At 49.7% G+C, this 19,614-nt stretch overlaps 1 protein-coding gene across 1 annotated transcript in view; it reads left to right on the top strand.

Moving 5' to 3' along the window:
* The first annotated feature begins 277 nt into the window (after window positions 1-277).
* Window positions 278-19,614, top strand: part of LOC120841916 (ficolin-2-like) — a 58,252-nt gene continuing 38,915 nt past the window's right edge. Inside the window, exons 1-2 of the mRNA XM_040212917.2 lie at window positions 278-467; window positions 6,995-7,125. Coding sequence (XP_040068851.1) covers window positions 290-467; window positions 6,995-7,125 — 309 coding nt within the window. The 5' untranslated portion in view covers window positions 278-289. The remainder of the gene's footprint in view (window positions 468-6,994; window positions 7,126-19,614) is intronic.

Raw genomic sequence — 19,614 nt, 5'->3', positions numbered from 1 at the left:
TGTCTACTGGCCTGTGGAACGCGTTCTGAGAGTGCGCAGTATCTTCCACGATGTGTTTTAAGATCACAGCCGGTGCGCACTCGGAGCCGCTGCCTTGTCTACCGTTGAAAACGTTAGTAATCAGCTGAAACTTTCCATTGTGTCGTAACAATACGTACATGAGCAAACGGTATTCTTCAAGTAGATTTTTTTTTTAAATCTGACTTGTGTGCATTTTATTTATTACTATTTAACTCCGCAAGCTATATAAGACGCGAGAAACCGGGCCAAAGAGCGTTGGTTACGACTTATGAGAACCTCCGATCCGCTGACTAAAGATCTCAACATGTTCGTAGCAGTACTCTTTCTGCCGGTCGTAGCCGGGAACCTCTTTATGGAAAGCAGCCTTCATAGCTTTCCGAAAATAACTGAAAGAAGCGGATATGTAAAAACCTACATGATATTTGACCCCTGCAATATGAACAAACGTAAGACAAATTTTTTTTAATTTAACCACGTAGAACGAACAGTGTTTAATCGGCAGCTCTGCGGTTGATTCTAGCGTCACGTCGGGCATTATGTCTCCGGTAGCACACATTATAGCGCCGATATCGGCGTCGGATTTGAAAGATTGGGCCAGTATCTAGGGGACTGAACGTTTTTCTTTTATGATGACTTTCGTTTTTGCAGTCGAGGATTGCGCTGTGATCATTCTCTGTTCACTTTCAAGCTGAGACTACAACCAAAGTTACAATCGCAAGCAAGAACGCGCTCCTGGCTTTGAGACATGGGTTTCTAGCGCGAGAACTCGGGAAGAGCCTTTCAAATCTATGGTCTCGTGCTCTCATACTTCCGGCACTGGCTGCAGTCTCCGCTAAAGTGTGAACAAAATATATACACCATCCACCCTTAAGCTGAGACTAGAAGCTTTGCCTTCAGCGCCATCTCGCTGGCTTCCGCAGTGCTTTGGTTGCGCAAGTCTGCGTGTTCACATTTGTGTTAGTAAGGGGAGAAAGCTCGCGCTGAAAACAGAGCTTCTAGCCCACGCTTGAGGGGCCCTGCAATCATATTTAAGCGTCTACATTTTTTGCGGTTTCCACGTCTCATGGGGTTCGGGCAAGCCAGCGGGCACGGAGAGAGTAACTAAATATCAGTGCGTCATATTTTAACCGGACGACGTGAAAGCCTCCTCCACCTATATGCAGGGACGGACGCAGGTATGTCTTGAGGGGGTTGGGGGGGGGGGGGGGGGAGGGTCAGGTGCTGGTCGACGTATCATATGTTTAAGACCTGCCACCCCCTTTCCCGTTTCCACGCCCAAAATTTTTACAGATGCAGAATTCAAGAGGGGTGTCAGGACATCGCGACCCCTCCTCTGAATCCGCCCCTCCCTATATCAGGGCACCCCGTGGTACAGAACGCGCGCGGCATGTGACGACATCGTGACGTTGTTGGTATTGTTCGGCTCCTGCCTTACGACTGGTCGGGACCGCTAAAAGCTTTTTTTTTAGTAGAAATATAAAATGTAAGTGGCCGGAACCGTTTCAGGTATTTATAAAACTAGTTTTTGTTCAGTATTTTAGATAAGAAAAGAAACAAATGTAGTTTAGAAAGTACGGAAACAAGAGATGACCTGTCGACATACCCGCCACCAAGCGGTGAAAGAGGCGCCGCAAGCGCCCGTCGTATGATTCTGAAGCACGCTCGCTTCGGGATATCGGAGGCCATGCTTGGCGGATCCTAGCAGACGACGCAGAACGCCGGCGGCACATTTTGTAAAAAGCGAAAGTACGAATTTGTGTCATCGCAAGAGCACGATGAGTGTCTGTTGGGAAACAGCGTATGCGAAGAAGTCACGTGAGAGTTTCAAACTCAACTCGTTTTTATTTCCTAGTTCTGCCCCGTTCCGGGGCAGCTCTCTATCTTTGGCCTCACATCCTTCCTCTGTCTTCCACTCCATTCCTACATTCCTCAGTCACCGTGATCCGCGGGTAAACATTTTACCGCGGACAAGGGAAATCGTCCGGCGCGGGAAAAGGGGGGGCAGAGGACCAAGGACGTCTCGAGGAGGTTATCTTTTTGCTTGTTTTTGTCATGTTGAGGTGCACATAACTTAAAATACAGCGAATTTCTGGAAAATAAAAGGTTTACTGAGTTACTACGTTCCATGCGCTAAACTTTATGCAAATTAAATACCAGTAAAAAGTCGTTGGAAGGCCCATTTCAGGGTGAACGTCGTACAGACCGTTCCAATACTCGCCTTCTGTGCGCTGCCATCTTTATTTATTGGGCTGTGGAACGCCTTCTGAGGATGTATTGTACCTCTCTTGTGCGGTACATCACACGCTGCACATACGTCCACAGCCCCGTGAATCCGCATGTAAGGCCCGGATGATAACCGCTTGAAAGGTCTATAGACCTTTCCAATACTCGCCGTCCGGGCGCTGACATTTTTGTCTGCTGGGTTGTGGAATCCCTTACGAGCACGAACTGTACCTCTCCTGTGCGGTACATGAGACGCTGCGCATGCGTCCACAGCCCCGTGACTCCGCATGTAAGGCCCGGATGATAACCGCTGGAAAGGTCTATAGACCTTTCCAATACTCGCCGTCTGGGGGCTGACAATTTTGTCTACTGGGCTGTGGAACCCCTTCCGAGTACGCGCTGTAGCTCTCTTGTGCGGTACAGCAGACGCTGCACATACGTCCACAGCCCCGTGACTCCGCATGTAAGGCCCGGATGATAAGCGCTGGAAAGGTCTATAGACCTTTCCTATACTTGTTATCTGGGCGCTGACATTTTTGTCTGCAGGGATGTGGAACCCCTTCCGAGTACGCGCTGTAGCTCTCATGTGCGGGGCATCAGACGGTGCACATACGTCCACAGCCCCGTGACTCCGCATGTAAGGCCCGTATGATAACCGCTGGAAAGGTCTATAGACCTTTCCAATACTCGGCGTCTGGGCGCTGACATTTTTGTCTGCTGGGCTGTGGAATCCCTTACGAGCACGAACTGTAGCTCTCCTGTGCGGTACATGAGACGCTGCGCATGCGTCCACAGCCCCGTGACTCCGCATGTAAGGCCCGGATGATAACCGCTGGAAAGGTCTATAGACCTTTCCAATACTCGCCGTCTGGGGGTTGACATTTTAGAGCGCAGCTCTTAGGGGCCCGTTTCCAGCCTGAGCGGCGTCGCCGTTGGCGTCGGCGTCGCCGTCGCCGTCGGCGTCGGCGTCGGCGTAACCGCGCCCCTCCCTCTCCTCCTCCTCCCTCTCCTTCTCCCCCTCCTCCTCCCCTCCTCCTCCTCCCCCTTCTCCCCTCCCCTCCTCCTCCTCCCCCTCTTCCTCCTCCCCCTCCTCCCCCTCCTTCTCCTCCTCCTCCCCTCATTGTCCGGCTTGAGCGGCAAGGAGGAAAGCAGTGCGAAGGTGGAGGAGGGGGGAGGAGAGACGAGGAGCCGGAGGCGAGGGGGGGGAGGAGCTTGAAGGACGAGGAGGTGGTAAAGGAGAGGGAGTGGGAGCGGGAGGCGAGGAGGACTAGCAGGCATGATCACGAGGGAGGAGGAGGAATATACCCTCCACTCCTCCTCCTCAAGAGCTGCGCTCCAATTCGGCGTTACAGGAAGTTGTAAACGGCTTTCACTTTTTTGTCTCCTGGGCTGTGGAACCCTTTCCGAGTACACGCTGTAGCTCTGTTGTGCGCTACATCAGACGCTGCACATACGTCCACAGCCCCGTGACTCCGCAATTAAGGCCCGGATGATAAGCGCTGGAAAGGTCTGTAGACCTTTCCAACACTCGCCGACTGGGCGCTGATATTTTTGTCTGCTGGGCTGTGGAACCCCTTCCGAGCACGAGCTGTAGCTCTCTTGTGCGGTACATCAGACGCTGCGCATGCGTCCACAGCCCCGTGACTCCGCATGTAAGGCCCGGATGATAACCGCTGGAAAGGTCTATAGACCTTTCCAATACTCGCCGTCTGGGAGCTGACATTTTTGTCTGCTGGGCAGTGGAACCCCTTCCAAGTACGCGCTGTAGCTCTCTTGTGCGGTACATCAGACGCTCCGCATGCGTCCACAGCCCCGTAATTCCGTATGTAAGGCCCGGATGATAAGTGCTGGAAAGGTCTATGGACCTTTCCGATACTCACCGTCTGGGCGCTGACATTTTTGTCTGCTGGGCAGTGGAACCCCTTCCGAGCACGAACTGTAGCTCTCTTGTGTGGTACATCAGACGCTGCGCAAGCGTCCACAGCCACGTGACTCCCCATTTATGGCCCGGATGATAAGCGCTGGAAAGGTCTATAGACCTCTCCAATATTCACCGTCTGGGAGCTGACATTTTAGAGCGCAGCTCTTAGGGGCCCGTTTCCAGCCTGAGCGGCGTCGGCGTCGCCGTTGGCGTCGCCGTCGGCGTCGCCGTCGGCGTCGCCGTCGCCGTCGGCGTCGGCGTCGGCGTCGGCGTCGGCGTAACCGCGCCCCTCCCTCTCCTCCTCCTCCCCCTCCTCCTCCTCTTCCTCCCCCTCCTTCTCCTCCTCCCCTCATTGTGTAGTATGGTCCGGGCGGGTCACGTGACCTCGGGGGGAGGGGGTCACATGACCCGTTTCCAGCCTGTGCGGCGTCGGCGTTGGCGTCGGCGTCGGCGTCGCCCCTCCCCCTCCTCCTCCTCCCCCTCCGCTCCTCCTCCTCCCCCCTCCTCCCCCACCAAGGTCACGTGACCCCGGGGGGTGACTCCCCCCCCCGCCGAAGTCACGTGACGGCCCGCCCAAGGTCATGTGATCCCGTCCCCTCGAAGTCACGTGACCCCCCGGACCTCTGCCTTCCTCCTCCTCCCCCTCCTCCTCCTCCCCTCATTGTCTAGTATGGTTCGGGGGGGAAAGAGTCGCGTAAGAGCACAGCTCTTACGCGACCCTTTCCGGCTTGAGCGGCAAGGAGGAAAGCAGTACGAAGGTGGAGGAGGGGGGGAGGAGAGACGAGGAGGCGGAGGCGAGGGGAGGGGGGGAGCTTGAAGGACGAGGAGGTGGTAAAGGAGAGGGAGGGGGAGCAGGAGGGGAGGAGGACTAGCAGGCATGATCACGAGGGAGGAGGAGGAATATACCCTCCACTCCTCCTCCTCAAAAGCTGCGCTCCAATTCGGCGTTACAGGAAGTTGTAAACGGCTTTCACTTTTTTGTCTGCTGGGCAGTGGAACCCCTTCAAAGTACGCGCTGTAGCTCTCTTGTGCGGTACATCAGACGCTCCGCATGCGTCCACAGCCCCGTGACTCCGCATTATAGACCTTTCCAATACTCGCCGTCTGGGCGTTGACATTTTTGTCTGCTGGGCTGTGGAATCCCTTCCGAGCACGTGCTGTAGCCCTCTTGCGCGGTACATCAGACGCTGCGCATGCATCCACAGCCCCGTGACTCCACATTTAGGACCCGGATGATAAGTGCTGGAAAGGTCTATAGACCTTTCCAATACTCGCCGTCTGGGCGTTGACAATTTTGTTTACTGGGCTGTGGAACCCCTTCCGAGTACGCGTTGTAGCTCTCTTTTGTGGTACATCACACGCTGCGCATGCTTTATCAGCCACGTGACCCCGCATTTAAGGCCCGGATGATAAACGCTGGAAAGGTCTATAGACCTTTCCAATACTCGCTGTCTCGGCGCTGATATTTTTGTCTGCTGGGCTGTGGAACCCCTTCCGAGCACGCGCTGTAGCTCTCTTCTGCGGTACATCAGACGCTGTGCAGGCGTTCACAGCAAAGTGACTTCGCATGTAAGGCCCAGATGATAACCGCTGGAAAGGTCTATAGAGCTTTCCAATACTCGGCGTCTGGGCGCTGACATTTTTGTCTGCTGGGCTGTGGAACCCCTTCCGAGCACGAACTGCAGCTCTCTTGTGCGGTACATCCGACGCTGCACATACGTACACAGCCCTGTGATTCCGTATGTAAGGACCGGATGATAAGCGCTGGAAAGGTCTATAGACCTTTCCGATACTCGCCGTCTGGGCGCTGATATTTTTGTCTGCTGGGCAGTGGAACCCCTTCCGAGCACGAACTGTAGCTCTCTTGTGCGGTACATCAGACGCTGTGCATGCGTCCACAGCCCCGTGACTCCGCATTTAAGGCCCAGATGATATGCGGTGGAAAGGTCTATAGACCTTTCCAATACTCGCTGTCTGGGCGCTGACATTTTTGTTTGCTGGGCTGTTGTAACCCTTCCGAGTACGCGTGGTAGCTCTCGTGTGCGGTACATCAGACGCTGCACATGCTTTATCAGCCACGTGACTCCGCATTCAAGGCCCGGATGATAAGCGCTGGAAAGGTCTATAGACCTTTCCAATACTCGCTGCCTGGGCGCTGACATTTTTGTCTGCTGGGCTGTGGAACCCCTTCCAAGTACGCGCTGTAGCTCTCATGTGCGGTACATCAGACGGTGCACATACGTCCACAGCCCCGTGACTCCGCATGTAAGGCCCGGATGATAACCGCTGGAAAGGTCTATAGAGCTTTCCAATACTCGGCGTCTTGGCGCTGATATTTTTGTCTGCTGGGCTGTGGAACCCCTTCCGAGCACGAACTGTAGCTCTCTTGTGCGGTACATCAGACGCTGTGCATGCGTCCACAGCCCCGTGACTCCGCATTTAAGGCCCAGATGATAAGCGCTGGAAAGGTCTACAGACCTTTCCAATACTCGTTGCCTGGGCGCTGACATTTTTGTCTGCTGGGCTGTTGAAACCCTTCCGAGCACGCGTTGTAGCTCTTTTGTGCGCTACATCAGACGCTGTGCATGCTTTATCAGCCACGTGACTCCGCATTTAAGGCCCGGATGATAAGCGCTGGAAAGGTCTATAGACCTTTCGAATACTCGCCTCTTATCGGCGAGTATTCCACTGGCACATCTTACCGTTTGTGGCGTAAGCGATCACTGTGGCGCATCGCTGGCTGCTCCACTGCCGGTTCTGGCACGGTCGATTTTTTTCTTTTTTGCAACATTGATAAGCAACGTTTGCTTCACGCTTCTTCTTTTGCAGCTGGCAACCGAACAGTGAGCTGTGCCCAGTTAAAAATGGAGGGAAATAACGAGACCCGTGATTATTTGATAACTCCTTACACAAACTTCAATGTGAGGTGTGACATGGACACCAATGGTGGCGGATGGACAGTAAGTTTCACCACTTATTTGAGGTGTCCCGATTCACAGCGAAGACAAAGTGCGATTGTGTTCTTTCTTTTGAGAAAAAAAGGTTATTAATGGGCCGGTACAAAAATTTCGACATCACAAGAAGCTGTAGCGCGCTAGGTTTATTTCAGTTATCTTAGTAAAAGAAAGTAAGTCAAAGCCTCCTATCTCAATCTAGAATAGTACACCACTTCTACCGTGCAGTCGCAAACTAAACATTTTGAGTACTTCGGAACCCGCACCCGCGATGGTGATTACGAAAGCAACCTCGCTTTAGATGACTCCTGCAGTTACAGGGAATGAGCAGTTTGTTCTAATATTTGCTCAATATAATCAACCTTGTCGTCCGTTAATTTGCCTTCTGAACTATGCCATGACCCATATTAGATATATTAGGCCATTCTGTAGACCGGATATGTTAAGTCTCTCACAGTTTCGGTATGTGCATTATGTTTGCTAAATACTTCTCTATAGTAAATCTCCTAGTACATTTGTCAACTATTACAGCCCCACGCTTTGATACTTCAGTGTTATGTCGGTTCTTAAAATGACATATGATAATGTACTGTTAAAAAGTGCTATAATATATTGGCGTCTGTGTTGCAGCATATTTTTATTTCCCTTTAATAACGAGTACATTTCTTTGGGTGTGGAAGAGGCTGGTTGTACCAGTTCACAAATCTGGAAGCACTATGTCCGTCAACAATTACGAACCAATTGCGTTTCTCTCTGTTCTTTATAAAAAGGTTCTTTTTTTTTAAAGGTGTTTTTGTTAACCTCAGTTTCCGTGTTAAGCCTACAATAAATTTAAATCATCACAGATTTTTCGCGGACGATCCGCTCAAACTAATCTTGTAACTTTCTTTTTTTTGGGGGGTTCGCATTGCTTAAAAAAGTTTAGCGTGGCCACCTTGGTGTCGTTTATCTTGATTGCATTTGTGATTGTTTTTCTAGCTACCTGATTGATCGCTCGAATAGTGTTCCCTGGTAATGATGCCGGTCATATCACTATGTGTTAAATGCCGGAGTTTCACAAGGGTCGTATTCGGGCCTTTGCTTTCCAATATGTTTGTAGACGACTTTGTCTCTACTAAGATGCTTCAGTTGCCTGATGACGTAAACGTTTATCGCACTATCCGCACGTCTGTTTACTGAAATACCGCAAAAAGGCGTTAATACAATTCCCCTTCAGTGTCGCATAAACTGGCGACCTTTTAATCCTGCAAAAACTGGGCTTGTTTTTTTCTTTTCACACAAAAGATTAATACGATTGTTCATTCTTACAGTTTATATGACTCTTGTAGCTTACAGAAATGAAGTGTTTATTAACAATGCGTTGTATAAAATAAGGGTGAGGTGGCATAGGTCCCTCCGCCATGCTGTCTAAGGCCCGTCTCGAGTGTTCTAGCTCTCCCCCCCCCCCCCCCCCCATATCCCTTTGTCGTCTTTCTCGCAGATTACTGGATCTCTGTCTCGTAATGGAGTTGGTACCAGTCGACATCTCTCTTCCTTGGCCTACTTGTCGACGAAGTTTGTGTCCCTGAAGCGTGCCGGTTTTCTTTTCGTTCTTTGGCTTCTGCGGAGCGCTATGCTGTTTCCCCTGCACTGGCCACCGTCGTCGTCATGGACGATGATGTCTGCTGTGGTGCTCTTGCTACAACGATAACAGGCCTACACTTTCCGCTGAGTTCATACCTGAAAAATATATCTTCTCCAGTGTGAAGTTCAGGCAGTGGTTTGACATTTTTGTCGTATTGTTGTCGTTGTTTCATTTGTTTGTCTCTCAACCACTGTTGGATCTCTGTGTGATTTGTTTCCGTGCTTTGAAGCAGCGAAGTATGCGGAGGAATTTATGTCCTTGTGTGCCTATTCATAAGCATTTGACTGGAAATCCCAGGAATCCATCTCGGGGTGTGTTGCGCCACTCCAGTAGAGCGTCGTAATAGTCTGTAGTTATATAGCTCAATTTGTTCATGAGCTAGCTTTTTGGTTTCTTGTACTGCTGTCTCAGCCATTCCATTGGACTTGGGGCAGTAGGGGCTGGATGTCACGTGGGAGATTCTTCGGCGCTGCAGAAAGTCCTTAAAGTCTGCGCTGTCGAAGGGTGCGCCTTTGTCTGAAACGATTTTGACTGGCAGCCCATGCACAGCAAACGTTGTTAGGCAGCACTTGTCACGTGATTGACAAGTGTCCTCTCAAGCTGACGAGTTTCATAGTAGAACGAGTAGTAGTCCACTATCACAATGTAGTGGTGACCGTTGTATTGGAAGAGGTCTATTCCAACAACTTGCCATAGTGCGTTTGGCACAGGGAGGTTAATGAGAGGCTCTTTCTGTTGTCATGGCATGTCTTTGCACACTATGGAACTGTCTACTTTATACTCGATGTTCTTCTCAATAATAGGCGAGTAGAGAAGTTTATTGACACAATGAAGTGCCTTCTCTACACCGCTGTGTGCACTGTGCAACTCTGCTAGTATTTTACTGTTAAGTTGTTCCGGAATGATGAGTCTATTTGACCTGGACAGCAAGTCATACTCTTGATGTATCTCATCTCTGTATGACAAATACTGCTTAAGAGTATTTGCTACGTCTTGTGTTGACTGTCCACTCACCTCTTACACACTGTAGCATGGTGGTCATATATTTGTCTTTAATTGCCGCTTTCCGACATTCTTGAAGGGTTTCGTCTTTGCTTGAGAGACACTCCGAGACGTTCATCCCGAAAGCTTCTGACACTTCTTCCATCGATGAATTTCTACAAAGAGTGTCGGCAATGTATAACTATCCTCCTGAAGTGCACTTTACTTCAAGTTCATATTTTTGAATGGTCAATCTCGTCCTCTTTAGCCTGAGGGTATTGGTTGAGAGGCTTTCGGAAGATAGCCTCCAACGGATTGAGACCTGGCTCTATGACAACCCTATGTCCGAAGATGTATTGGTGGAGTCAACTGCATCCGTGTACGATCGATAACAGTTCCTTCTCGATTTGCGCATAGTTCTTCTGAGCTTCATTCAAGCACCTTGAAGAATGGGTCACTGGCTGTCCCTCCTTGAGTAATACTGCGGCTGTTCTTCTGGAGCTTGTTTCCACTGACAGCGTTACTTGCCTTTTTTGTCGTAGACCCGTAGCGTGGGTGCAACCGTCAAAGCCGCCCGAAGGGCTGTGAAACCTTTCTTTTGTTCTTTTGTTCATGATCAGGCTGTCTCCTTCTCTAGGAGTTGCCACAGCGACACACTCACGTCCGACATGATAGGGATGAACCTTCCCAGGTTGTTTACCACTCCTAGGGAGCTCTTCAGTTCGCCCACATTGTTCGGTCTTAGTAGAGCAAGGATGCCTTTCACTTTATTCAGATCAATTAAGAGTCCCTACGCTGAGAAATTGTGACCCAGGTAGCTGATTTGTATCATGCTAAACTTGCACTTCTTCTTATTCAGTCGTAGGATGATCTCTCGGCACCTTTCTAGTACCGCCTGAAGCCTGCGGTCATGTTTCTCAGTTGTCTTTTCCCAGATGAGGATGTTGTTTATCATGATATCCACTCCGTCTAAGCCTTCAAATACCAAATGCAGTGTCTTCTGAAACACCTCGAGAGCAGGCGAAATGCCAAAAGGCGTTCGCAGGGATCTGTACCTCCCAAATGGTGTCGCAAACGTACACAAGTGCGAGCTGGGAGTCTCGGACTTGAGTTGCCAACATCCTGTAGCTGCGTCTAGCGTCGAGAAGTACTCGGCTTCTTCCAATCATGTGGCAATGTCCTCTAAACCAGGCATACAGTAGGTCTCCCGAATGAGCACCTTGTTGCGCTCTTGAGAATCAAGGCAGAGTCGGAGTTTGTCTTTCTTTTGTAGAACCAAGACAGAGTGAACCCACACCGTTGGTTCGTTACTGGCTCAACCACTTTTTGTTGCACAAGATCTTCCAAGTGTCTCTTGAGCTTGTTCCTGACGGCGACCGGGGCTACACGTGGTTGCTGGATCACGCCTTGCGCATCTGGCTTGAGTTGCATGTAGTATTTGACGGCTTTTATTAATGCAAAAACATTAACTGTCCCGTGGAGCCAGCTGACGTCATCAGTTTGAAGCGCGAAAACGGCACCTTAAATCCTTTCTTCAAGTGAAGCCATCACACAGCTATGAAACCACGCGAAACACCTAGACAATGGCACCTAGTTTCACCGATCACAAACGAATGAAGTAAAGCTGATGGATGTCGCCTCGCCTTCGATCCCATTCGCTGGCACGCGTCGACGACGCTTCTATTGGCCGCTGCATACGTCAGTTTCCACGATCGCCACCCCATGGCGCTGCGTGTCTGCGCCGCGAGCGTGCCTGTAACACGAGGGCGAGGAGAGCTGGAAGAGCACGCGCAGGGCCGACGCAAATATGCCGCAAATGAAACACGGGAACAGAAGAACGGCACGCATGATTTCGCATTCACAACTCATAAGAAGTGCTTAGGTGTACCTCGAGCTTTTTTCTCCCTGTCCATGAAACATATCTTCACGCTGTTTGTGGGAACCCATCGTGTTCCTTCCCACCACATCGTGCGCTGCTGACGCCATGTGGAGATAGCATCGAAGGGGCGTCGCCGAGGTGGACAATCTCGTGCCCACAGCGGCGCTGCCTGAGGATGACGAGGCTAGAAAAGGGACGAAGAGACGACTGTTACGGCTCTCGGATGTGCGGGACGAACGAGGACGGCTGCCTGGCTTCTTGAGCGCGGGGCTTTGATTGCCGCCGCTAGCCGGCGACCTGCCCGGAGCTGCGGCCCCCCCGTGGAAGACGACTCCCTGGCTTCTAGACTGCGGGGCCTGGATTGCCGCTGCAAGCCGGGGACCTTCCCGGAGCCCCTTGATGCTGCTGTGCCGCGTCGAAACCAACGCGGGCACTTGCCCAGAACCACAGCTTCCCATGGACGACGTTTGCGCGCCTCTAGACCATCGGGAAGCCGACCCATGACGACGTTTGCGCGCTGCCCGCCGACTACCCGGACATTGACGTGAGGCTTGCCTAGTAAGCATTACGTTGGGTTAATAAACAGTTAACCCAGAGCGTGTGACGTGTCCACCCGAGGAAGGGGCGTTAAAGACACGTCCACATGTTTCACCACCTGGCTGCAGCACTTTTCCATCAGATGCCACACACTTGATCAAGATCAGTTTTTCCGTAATGGTATCACTAATCCTGATGGGTACTCCCCGTTAGACGATGTAGAATTTCACTTCGGTACTCCTGTTACCGTTTGGGACTGACAGGATGATGCAGCCTTCTGCTTTGCTGATGTGTCCAAAAAAAAATTACGCCAGTTCTAGTAGTGAGAACTTGCGGCTTCTGAGTCGTGACACGTGTAAGTTGCATCGCAGACATGACAGAACAGTTCGCTCCAGTGTTGATCCTGCAGTCGAATTGCTTCCTTGCGATGTTAACACCTGTGCTCAAGAACTCTTCGTCACCGTCACTATTGTGTACCCTGCAGACGAAGTTTCATCGTCCGAGTCGAGATCGGGTGTCTTGCACCGCTCTAATTGGCGTACATTTCTTCGTGGCGTACCTTCTGCGTTGGTTGACTTGAGTGGTGTGCGACACGCACGTGCAAAGTATAGTTTCCGACCACAGCTAGCATTTCGCACCCTTTGCTGGGCAAACTTCGCTTGTGTGTTTAAAGTATCCATACTGAGAGCATGCTTCCAAATGTAATCCATGTACTACGGTGGGTGTCGCACGAGCTTGAATATATTTGAACTTCTGGGCTTCGCGTTCTTGGGTTCTATATATTTAATCACTTAATCCAGCGTTGGGTCTTCTGTAATTATGCGCTGTTGTAGTCGCTTGTTGGTCATTCCGGGGATAATCCGACTCCGTAACATGCGGAAGTGTATCTCGCCAAACTCACATTGGGTTGCGAGTGTACGTAGGTCGGTAAGCCCGTCGTTGAACCGTTTACTGTCTCGCTGGTTCCGTGTTCCAAACACGAAATTCTTGAGGCTGACGTTGTTTGCTGCCTTGCAATGCCTCTCGAACAGCTCTACGAGCTTTTCGACACGCATCTCGTCCCCTGGGTTCTCAAACCTGAAAGTTTTGTAAACCCGTCCTGCGTCTTCTCCGACGGTCACGAGAGATGTTGCGGCCTGCACCTCGGCGTCTTGTGACTTGAGTCCAGTGGCGGTTGAAAACAAGTTTAACTCATCCCCACCAGGTTTTTACGACTCTTCAAAGTCGGGAGACATGTCGAGTGGCCTAGGGGGTGGTAGCAGACTGGCGAGGACTCCTCCCGACGTTGGAAGCGTCAAAGTTGGATTCCCGTTCAATGACTGTGTGATCTAGGGAGTCCGCACCGTTTGAGAGTTGTCACTCGCTTTCACTGCTTAGAGCTACTCACACTTGGAACTGGCTGGCCTTAGGTTTCTTCGCTTCTTACACCATGTTGTTTACACGAATAAAGTGTTTATTTACAAGACATTAGAAATAAGGGTGAGGGGGCATAGCTCCGTCCGCCATACTGTACAAGGCCCGTCTCGTGATTTCAATCTCCCTTGTTCCCTCGTTGTCTTCCTCACAGTTTACTGACTCTTTGTTTCATTATGAATTCGTACCAGTTTTGTTGATACGCGCGTTGAAAATTGTTAATGACTCTACGTTTACTAGGTAAAATTCCACGTGCCACTCGTGTATTCTACAGTTACCTTAGAATACTGCGCCTATTTAGCTCGCTAGTTTTAACAAGGTTATATTTTTCTTCTACTGTGAGGAACTCCCTAGAAGTTCATCAAACGCTTTGGTTAGAGTCCAGGCAATCAGGCTTTGCAAGAGGTGTGTATGATCGCCAGATTAGACTGTAATTTTTAACAGAGGATGCGTTTATGGGCTGCATTTCACGCGAAAAGTGTAACTTTCGAGTTTGAAGAAAGAACGTTAAACGCAGGTCAAGGCAATATAAATTATTCATAAATCATATCAGCAAGACCTACGCATCCAACGAATACAGAGGGCTCACTTAGTAGTAATCATAAGTTATACATATACAAAACTAGGAACAATTAATCGCCAACAATGAAATGCACAGAAGGACTTAGTTGGAAACGAACTTCGGACAATGTGATCCGCAGTCCGACGTCTTGGTACGGCGTCAGAAACGATGAGGGGAATTAGAGCGCAAGCAGCCGGACTAGGTCTGGCTCGTCGCCGACGATTGCCTGCATTAGCAAGTGACTGTCCGCGGCGAGTGATACCTAGGCCGACATACTTTGTACGCAGGGGGCCACTGGGGGCGAGCCCTATACAGTTCAGCATGAAACTTAGTCCGCAGACGACCACTAGTGGTGAGTCATACTCACTCTAGCTTAATTAGTCAGCAGACGCCTTCCGGCGTTGATCATACGTATATCAGAAACAACTAATCAAGACCATCTTGGCGAGCAGTGGAATATAACTTTATCGTCTTCTCCTACTAGTCAATGTCCATCTCGTGCTGGCATATCCCGATACACCCCCTTTCTTTACTGAGCGAGAAGGAATGCCGGGCTTGAGGGATCGCGGGATCTGCTTAATGTTCGTGACTAATCCCAGATGACGGGACGGTTGCCTCAACCGCGCTGAGGTGCGAACAGGAATGCCGGTCCGGTGTTCTTGCTGCCGCAGCGTCACGCGTGGTTCAGCTGCAGCCGAAGTTGTCGGTGTTAGCTCTTGCATGCTGAGCTCAGCGTGCGGCAGCACGAGGGTTGAGGCGTCGCCATGTCAGTGGGAATGGCGGGCTCGGGCCGCCAGTGCTCGCTGAATGTTGGTGGCCTCGGTGACAGCCCTATCAGCCGTCGTCGGGGGGTTACGGACGAGGCCCCTGAAGATGTCGTCCCTTACGCCGCGCATTAGGGCTGAACTGCATGTAAGCGATTTACCGATCGACGATAGGAGCGACGGCGACAGCGACGAGAGTCAGCGACGAGCGACGAGGATTTCTCACTGTCGTTCGTCGCGTCGCTCGGTTTTTGAACTTCTCGAAAACTTCGCTCGTCGCCTTCGTCGCTTGTTCCCGTCGCTTTCATGCGGTTCGCCTCGTCGCGCGACTTACCGAGCGACAGCGGAGCGGGTTGCCGTCGCTTGTCTCGTCGCTTGCCAAATCGCTTACATGTGATTTATACTTTAGGACTTGTAGCCTCTTTGCTTCTGTGGCCTGAGGGTCGACGCAGAAACTCAGGCGCAGGGCCTCTTCTACGAAGCTAGTGACTGTCTCATTCGAGCCTCGAGGTTTTGAGCGCAGCAGTTATTCGGCACTCTCCCATGGATGTTGATTTGAAAATGTCCGTCGGAGACTCCCTTTGAGCAGCTCTCAAAAAGTGATCGTCGTTTTGTGGTTTTCGTATCGGTGTCGCGCCGTTCCCTCAAGAGAAAAATATCTGCTCTGCTGGCACTGGTCCGGCTTCCATCCATTATGACGAGCCACTCGTTCGTACAGCTGGATCCAGTCGTCAACGTCTTCACGAATATCACCGCGGAATGAAACAGCTGTCCGAGGGGCAACGGGCAGGTAGACGACGGGGGCGGCGGCAGGGGTATGGGACGATTGGTTGCTCATCGTCGGATTCGTCGACTGGTCGGTCTTCTTCAACAGTTGACCAAATTCCGGGGAAAAACTTTGAACACGGCAGCTTCCCCTGGCCACGGTCATTTCCACCGTCGGTCTTCTTGAGTCGGGGACTGGGCTTGCACTGCGCGGCCTCGGAGGGGAACAATTCAGGGGCGCGTTACCAGCACCTCCGTTAAAATGTCACGAATGACAAACGATGAAGCGGCGAGTAACTGGAAAAACTAAACCTTTATTAAGGGGCCAACTTGTGCCCCCCCCCTCCCCCCCCCCCCCACCCTCCCCCAAACAACAAAGAAAAAATAGAGGTATAGGCGTCGCGGGCATCGAAGGCGGCGTAGCAGCTGTATCGAACGCCGGAGAAACACTGACCCTGGTCACCACGCGGATCCCCTTGCGTATACACGCGTTGTCTCCTAGAACCATCGGTGTAGAAGTTTCGGTGCGTACACAGTAAAAGTTTTTACACCTTTAAGGGTGTAAAAGGGGTGGTTTAGCAACTTAACCCTCGGCTACACCCTTTTCACACCCTAAAATCTAGGTATACACCCTCATAATTTTACCGAAAGGGGTGCTGTTTTGTGTTACATCCTACATTTAGTGAAGGTTGTGAGAAGGGTCTAAAAGAGGGTGCTAAATAAATAATATGAAATGGTTTTGGAAAGCTTATATATGGCTCTGTCCATAATGTACAGGTAAGATTTCTTCTTGAAAGGCAACAGTTGTTATGATGAAAATAATCCCTGGAGAAGGGGAACAAGGGGGACAAAGGACAAACATAAATCTCCAAACACAGCTAGGTAACTGGTTTGTCCTTTGTCCCCCTTGTTCCCCTTCTCCAGGGATTATTTTCATCATTACTGTCCAGCTCGCTTGCACCTTTGCATTTAATTGCATTATAATCATAACAGTTGTTAGCAGTCTAATTTTTATAATGTCAGTTGTAATTCATGCAAATAGCTGATAATAAAGCGTCTTTTTTGCATATAATTTTTATGCTTGCAAACAAGATTTTATATATGAGTTCATATTTAATTTTCTTACGAATCACTCCATGCTCAGAAATTGGAAACTAGGGTGAAATGCTCGATACTAGCATTTTTTACAAATATTTATATATGGAAGTGTACAGTAAGAAAATCAGTTAGTCTCGAGTTTATAGCTGACAACATTCAATCAAAATATAGTGAAAATGTTTGACAAATATCCATGACATGCCGCTAAAACCTGTCACATGACCATGTCAACCTGGGTAAACTATTCATTTGAGAATATGATGACATGCACAAGAACTCACACGAATAAAGAGGAAAAACCCATTATAAACCAGTCCGAGACATCCCACACAAAAATGGTCTATGGTCGTCTATGGAAACTTCAATGGCAGGCTATCACCCCCTGTATCTTTGCAAGGTCGGCCTTAGAAATTTATAAATACAGTTACAGCCAGCTATAGAAAAGTTTAGGGCCCTGTGTCTGAAGACTGGGAACCAATCAATTTTATTTTCTCGTCTATAGAAAATTCTATGATTCCGACTCTAAAGACTGGGAACCAATACATTTTCTCTACCCACCTATAGGAAATCCTATGGCCCTGTGTCTAAAGTCTCAGGGCTATGTTTCAATAACAACAATAAGAATAATAATAATCAATAAGTTAGTGTTTTAACAGTGTCCAGGGACATCCAATTGGTCTTCTTGCTGGCGCAGCGCAATAGAACGCACAGACAGACGCTTGCGCGCTCGCAGTCACACACATACACGCGCGCATGCACGTACACACGGATGCACACGCGCAAACGCACGCCCGCGCGCAGGCGCGCACGCACGCACAAGCAGAGACGCACACACACATGCGCGCGGACGCATCCACACTCGCGCGTATACAAACACGCACACACACGCCAACCAATACGGCGAAGGAAACGTTGCTTGAGCTAGTTTCGGTTTCGGTTTACACAAAAGAAACAACCTAACGTTTAAAGAAAACCCAAGATTTACTCACTTTTTGTAATGTTTTACATTATTATTTTAGTGAAATTCTTATTGTTACTAATATAATAATAATTTGCTTAGTATCTTTCAAAAAATAAATGAATAAATAAAAAGGAAAAGAGACTCTTGAAGACTGCGCAAGGCATAGAGTTATTATAATGTACGCTAGAGGTTCAACTGGCGCTAGTGTCTATGCGACTTCCGGGAGGCAAATTGAAGCAGACAGCAACCAGTCTACTTTTGCGGTGCTCCTGTGCATTCCTATGGGAAAACGCGCTTGCATTGTGTCTCTTCGCCGAAAAATAACATGAATAACTTTTATTATTTCAGTTGTACCGGATAGTATGTACATTTATTAATATTGTAAAAGTGTAATTGCTTTAATTACAGCATTTTTCATTACCACTGAGCGATGTTAAGCTTCGCTATATTTCAGGCCCAAACTTATGTTCCATGGCAGGTATGTAAAGACAAGCGACGATTCTAAGCAAACTAACGATCGAAAAGAATGTAGAATGTGTTCAAGGTTCGCTAGCAATGCGGTGGCGCTTATATATTGCTAATATGCCCGTCCGGTCACTCTATGAAAATGACTCCGTCGTGCATCTTTACGACGGTTAAAAAACATTCGAATGTACACTCTAAGAAAAAAGTTGGCCTCAAGGGACTAACGGCAGCATTTGGTCCTCTGAACTTCCAGTTGCTCCCCGTAAGGACCATCTGGTTCAAGCTAGGTACCGCGCGCAAAAGCTGGGGACTAACAGCGCTCGACTGGAACTAACCGATAGGCCTGCGCGAGCAAAAGCATCCATTAGTCCCCCTCAGACAGGGTGCATCTGTAGGATTTAGTCCCCGAAGGCAAACGGAATGTTCGCCAGGAGGACGGATCATATTTCGCTCGTCTTGGGGATCGGCGAGACTCTGCCCAGCACGGCTGAAAGTGATGACAAAACTCGGACGAAACTAGCGAATTTGTTTAATGTGCCACGAACGTTCAGACATTACATGGTAGAGCTTCGCGCGTAGTTCGAATGCGAGTTAACGAAAGTGTTGACTCTACTTCACCCAACCATCTCGTCAAAAATAATCTCTTGACATTTCACAAGTCCCATTCACTTAACTTGCCTTCGCGCAAAAAAAAAATGAGCATTAATCCAAACGCAACACCTCCGAATACTAGCACTTTTTTTTCCTTAAATGAAACTTAAGAGTTCGTAGAAGACGCGCTTTCAACACCGGAGTCTCGCAGTCAGAATAAATGGTCACTTCACTCGCTAAAACTGAGTTACTAAGAACAGGTCGGGCCTCGTCTCTGCGTCTCCCCGTAACTAACCTTTCTTGGAAGTCCAATGTTGAACTCAAAATCCGCACTGACACACTTGATGCACGGCACGTTCCACTTAAACAGCACATTCAGGGGCAGTATCCAGACGCCTTCATGCCATCGTCGTCGATGTTTCACATAACATTCCAGATGAACAACGGAGAACGAACCGCGCCCGGACGTCATTCATGACAACACCCTGCTAATACAAAACAAATGCGAAAAAAAAAAGGCCCCCGCGAAAATTGAAGAGAGAGAGAGAGGGAGAGAAAACAAAAAAAGAAAAGCGTGCTTGCTTGTACGTCACTTGACCGGCGTGTTGAAAATGGCGAACATAATCCCTGGAGAAGGCGAACCTTCGACCTTCTCCCGTCCTTCGGGCATTGGTGTCGTGTCACGTGTGTCGTGTGTAGTGAAAGGGGGAAGAGAGATTTTCGGGGAAAAGAGATTTCCCTTCCCCTTCCCAGCAACCCCCTCCCCCGCATTCCTCGCTCCCGCAGGGGGCAGGGCAGATGGGCCAGAGAGGGTCCGTCGGGCAAATGGGAAGGGGTCTTTGTTTGAAAAGAACC

This window comes from Ixodes scapularis, unplaced genomic scaffold (genome assembly GCF_016920785.2).
Source record: "Ixodes scapularis isolate PalLabHiFi unplaced genomic scaffold, ASM1692078v2 ptg000720l_1___fragment_3__unscaffolded, whole genome shotgun sequence".
Classification (NCBI taxonomy): Eukaryota; Metazoa; Arthropoda; class Arachnida; order Ixodida; family Ixodidae; genus Ixodes; species Ixodes scapularis.
This window is presented reverse-complemented; position numbering and strand designations above follow the sequence as displayed.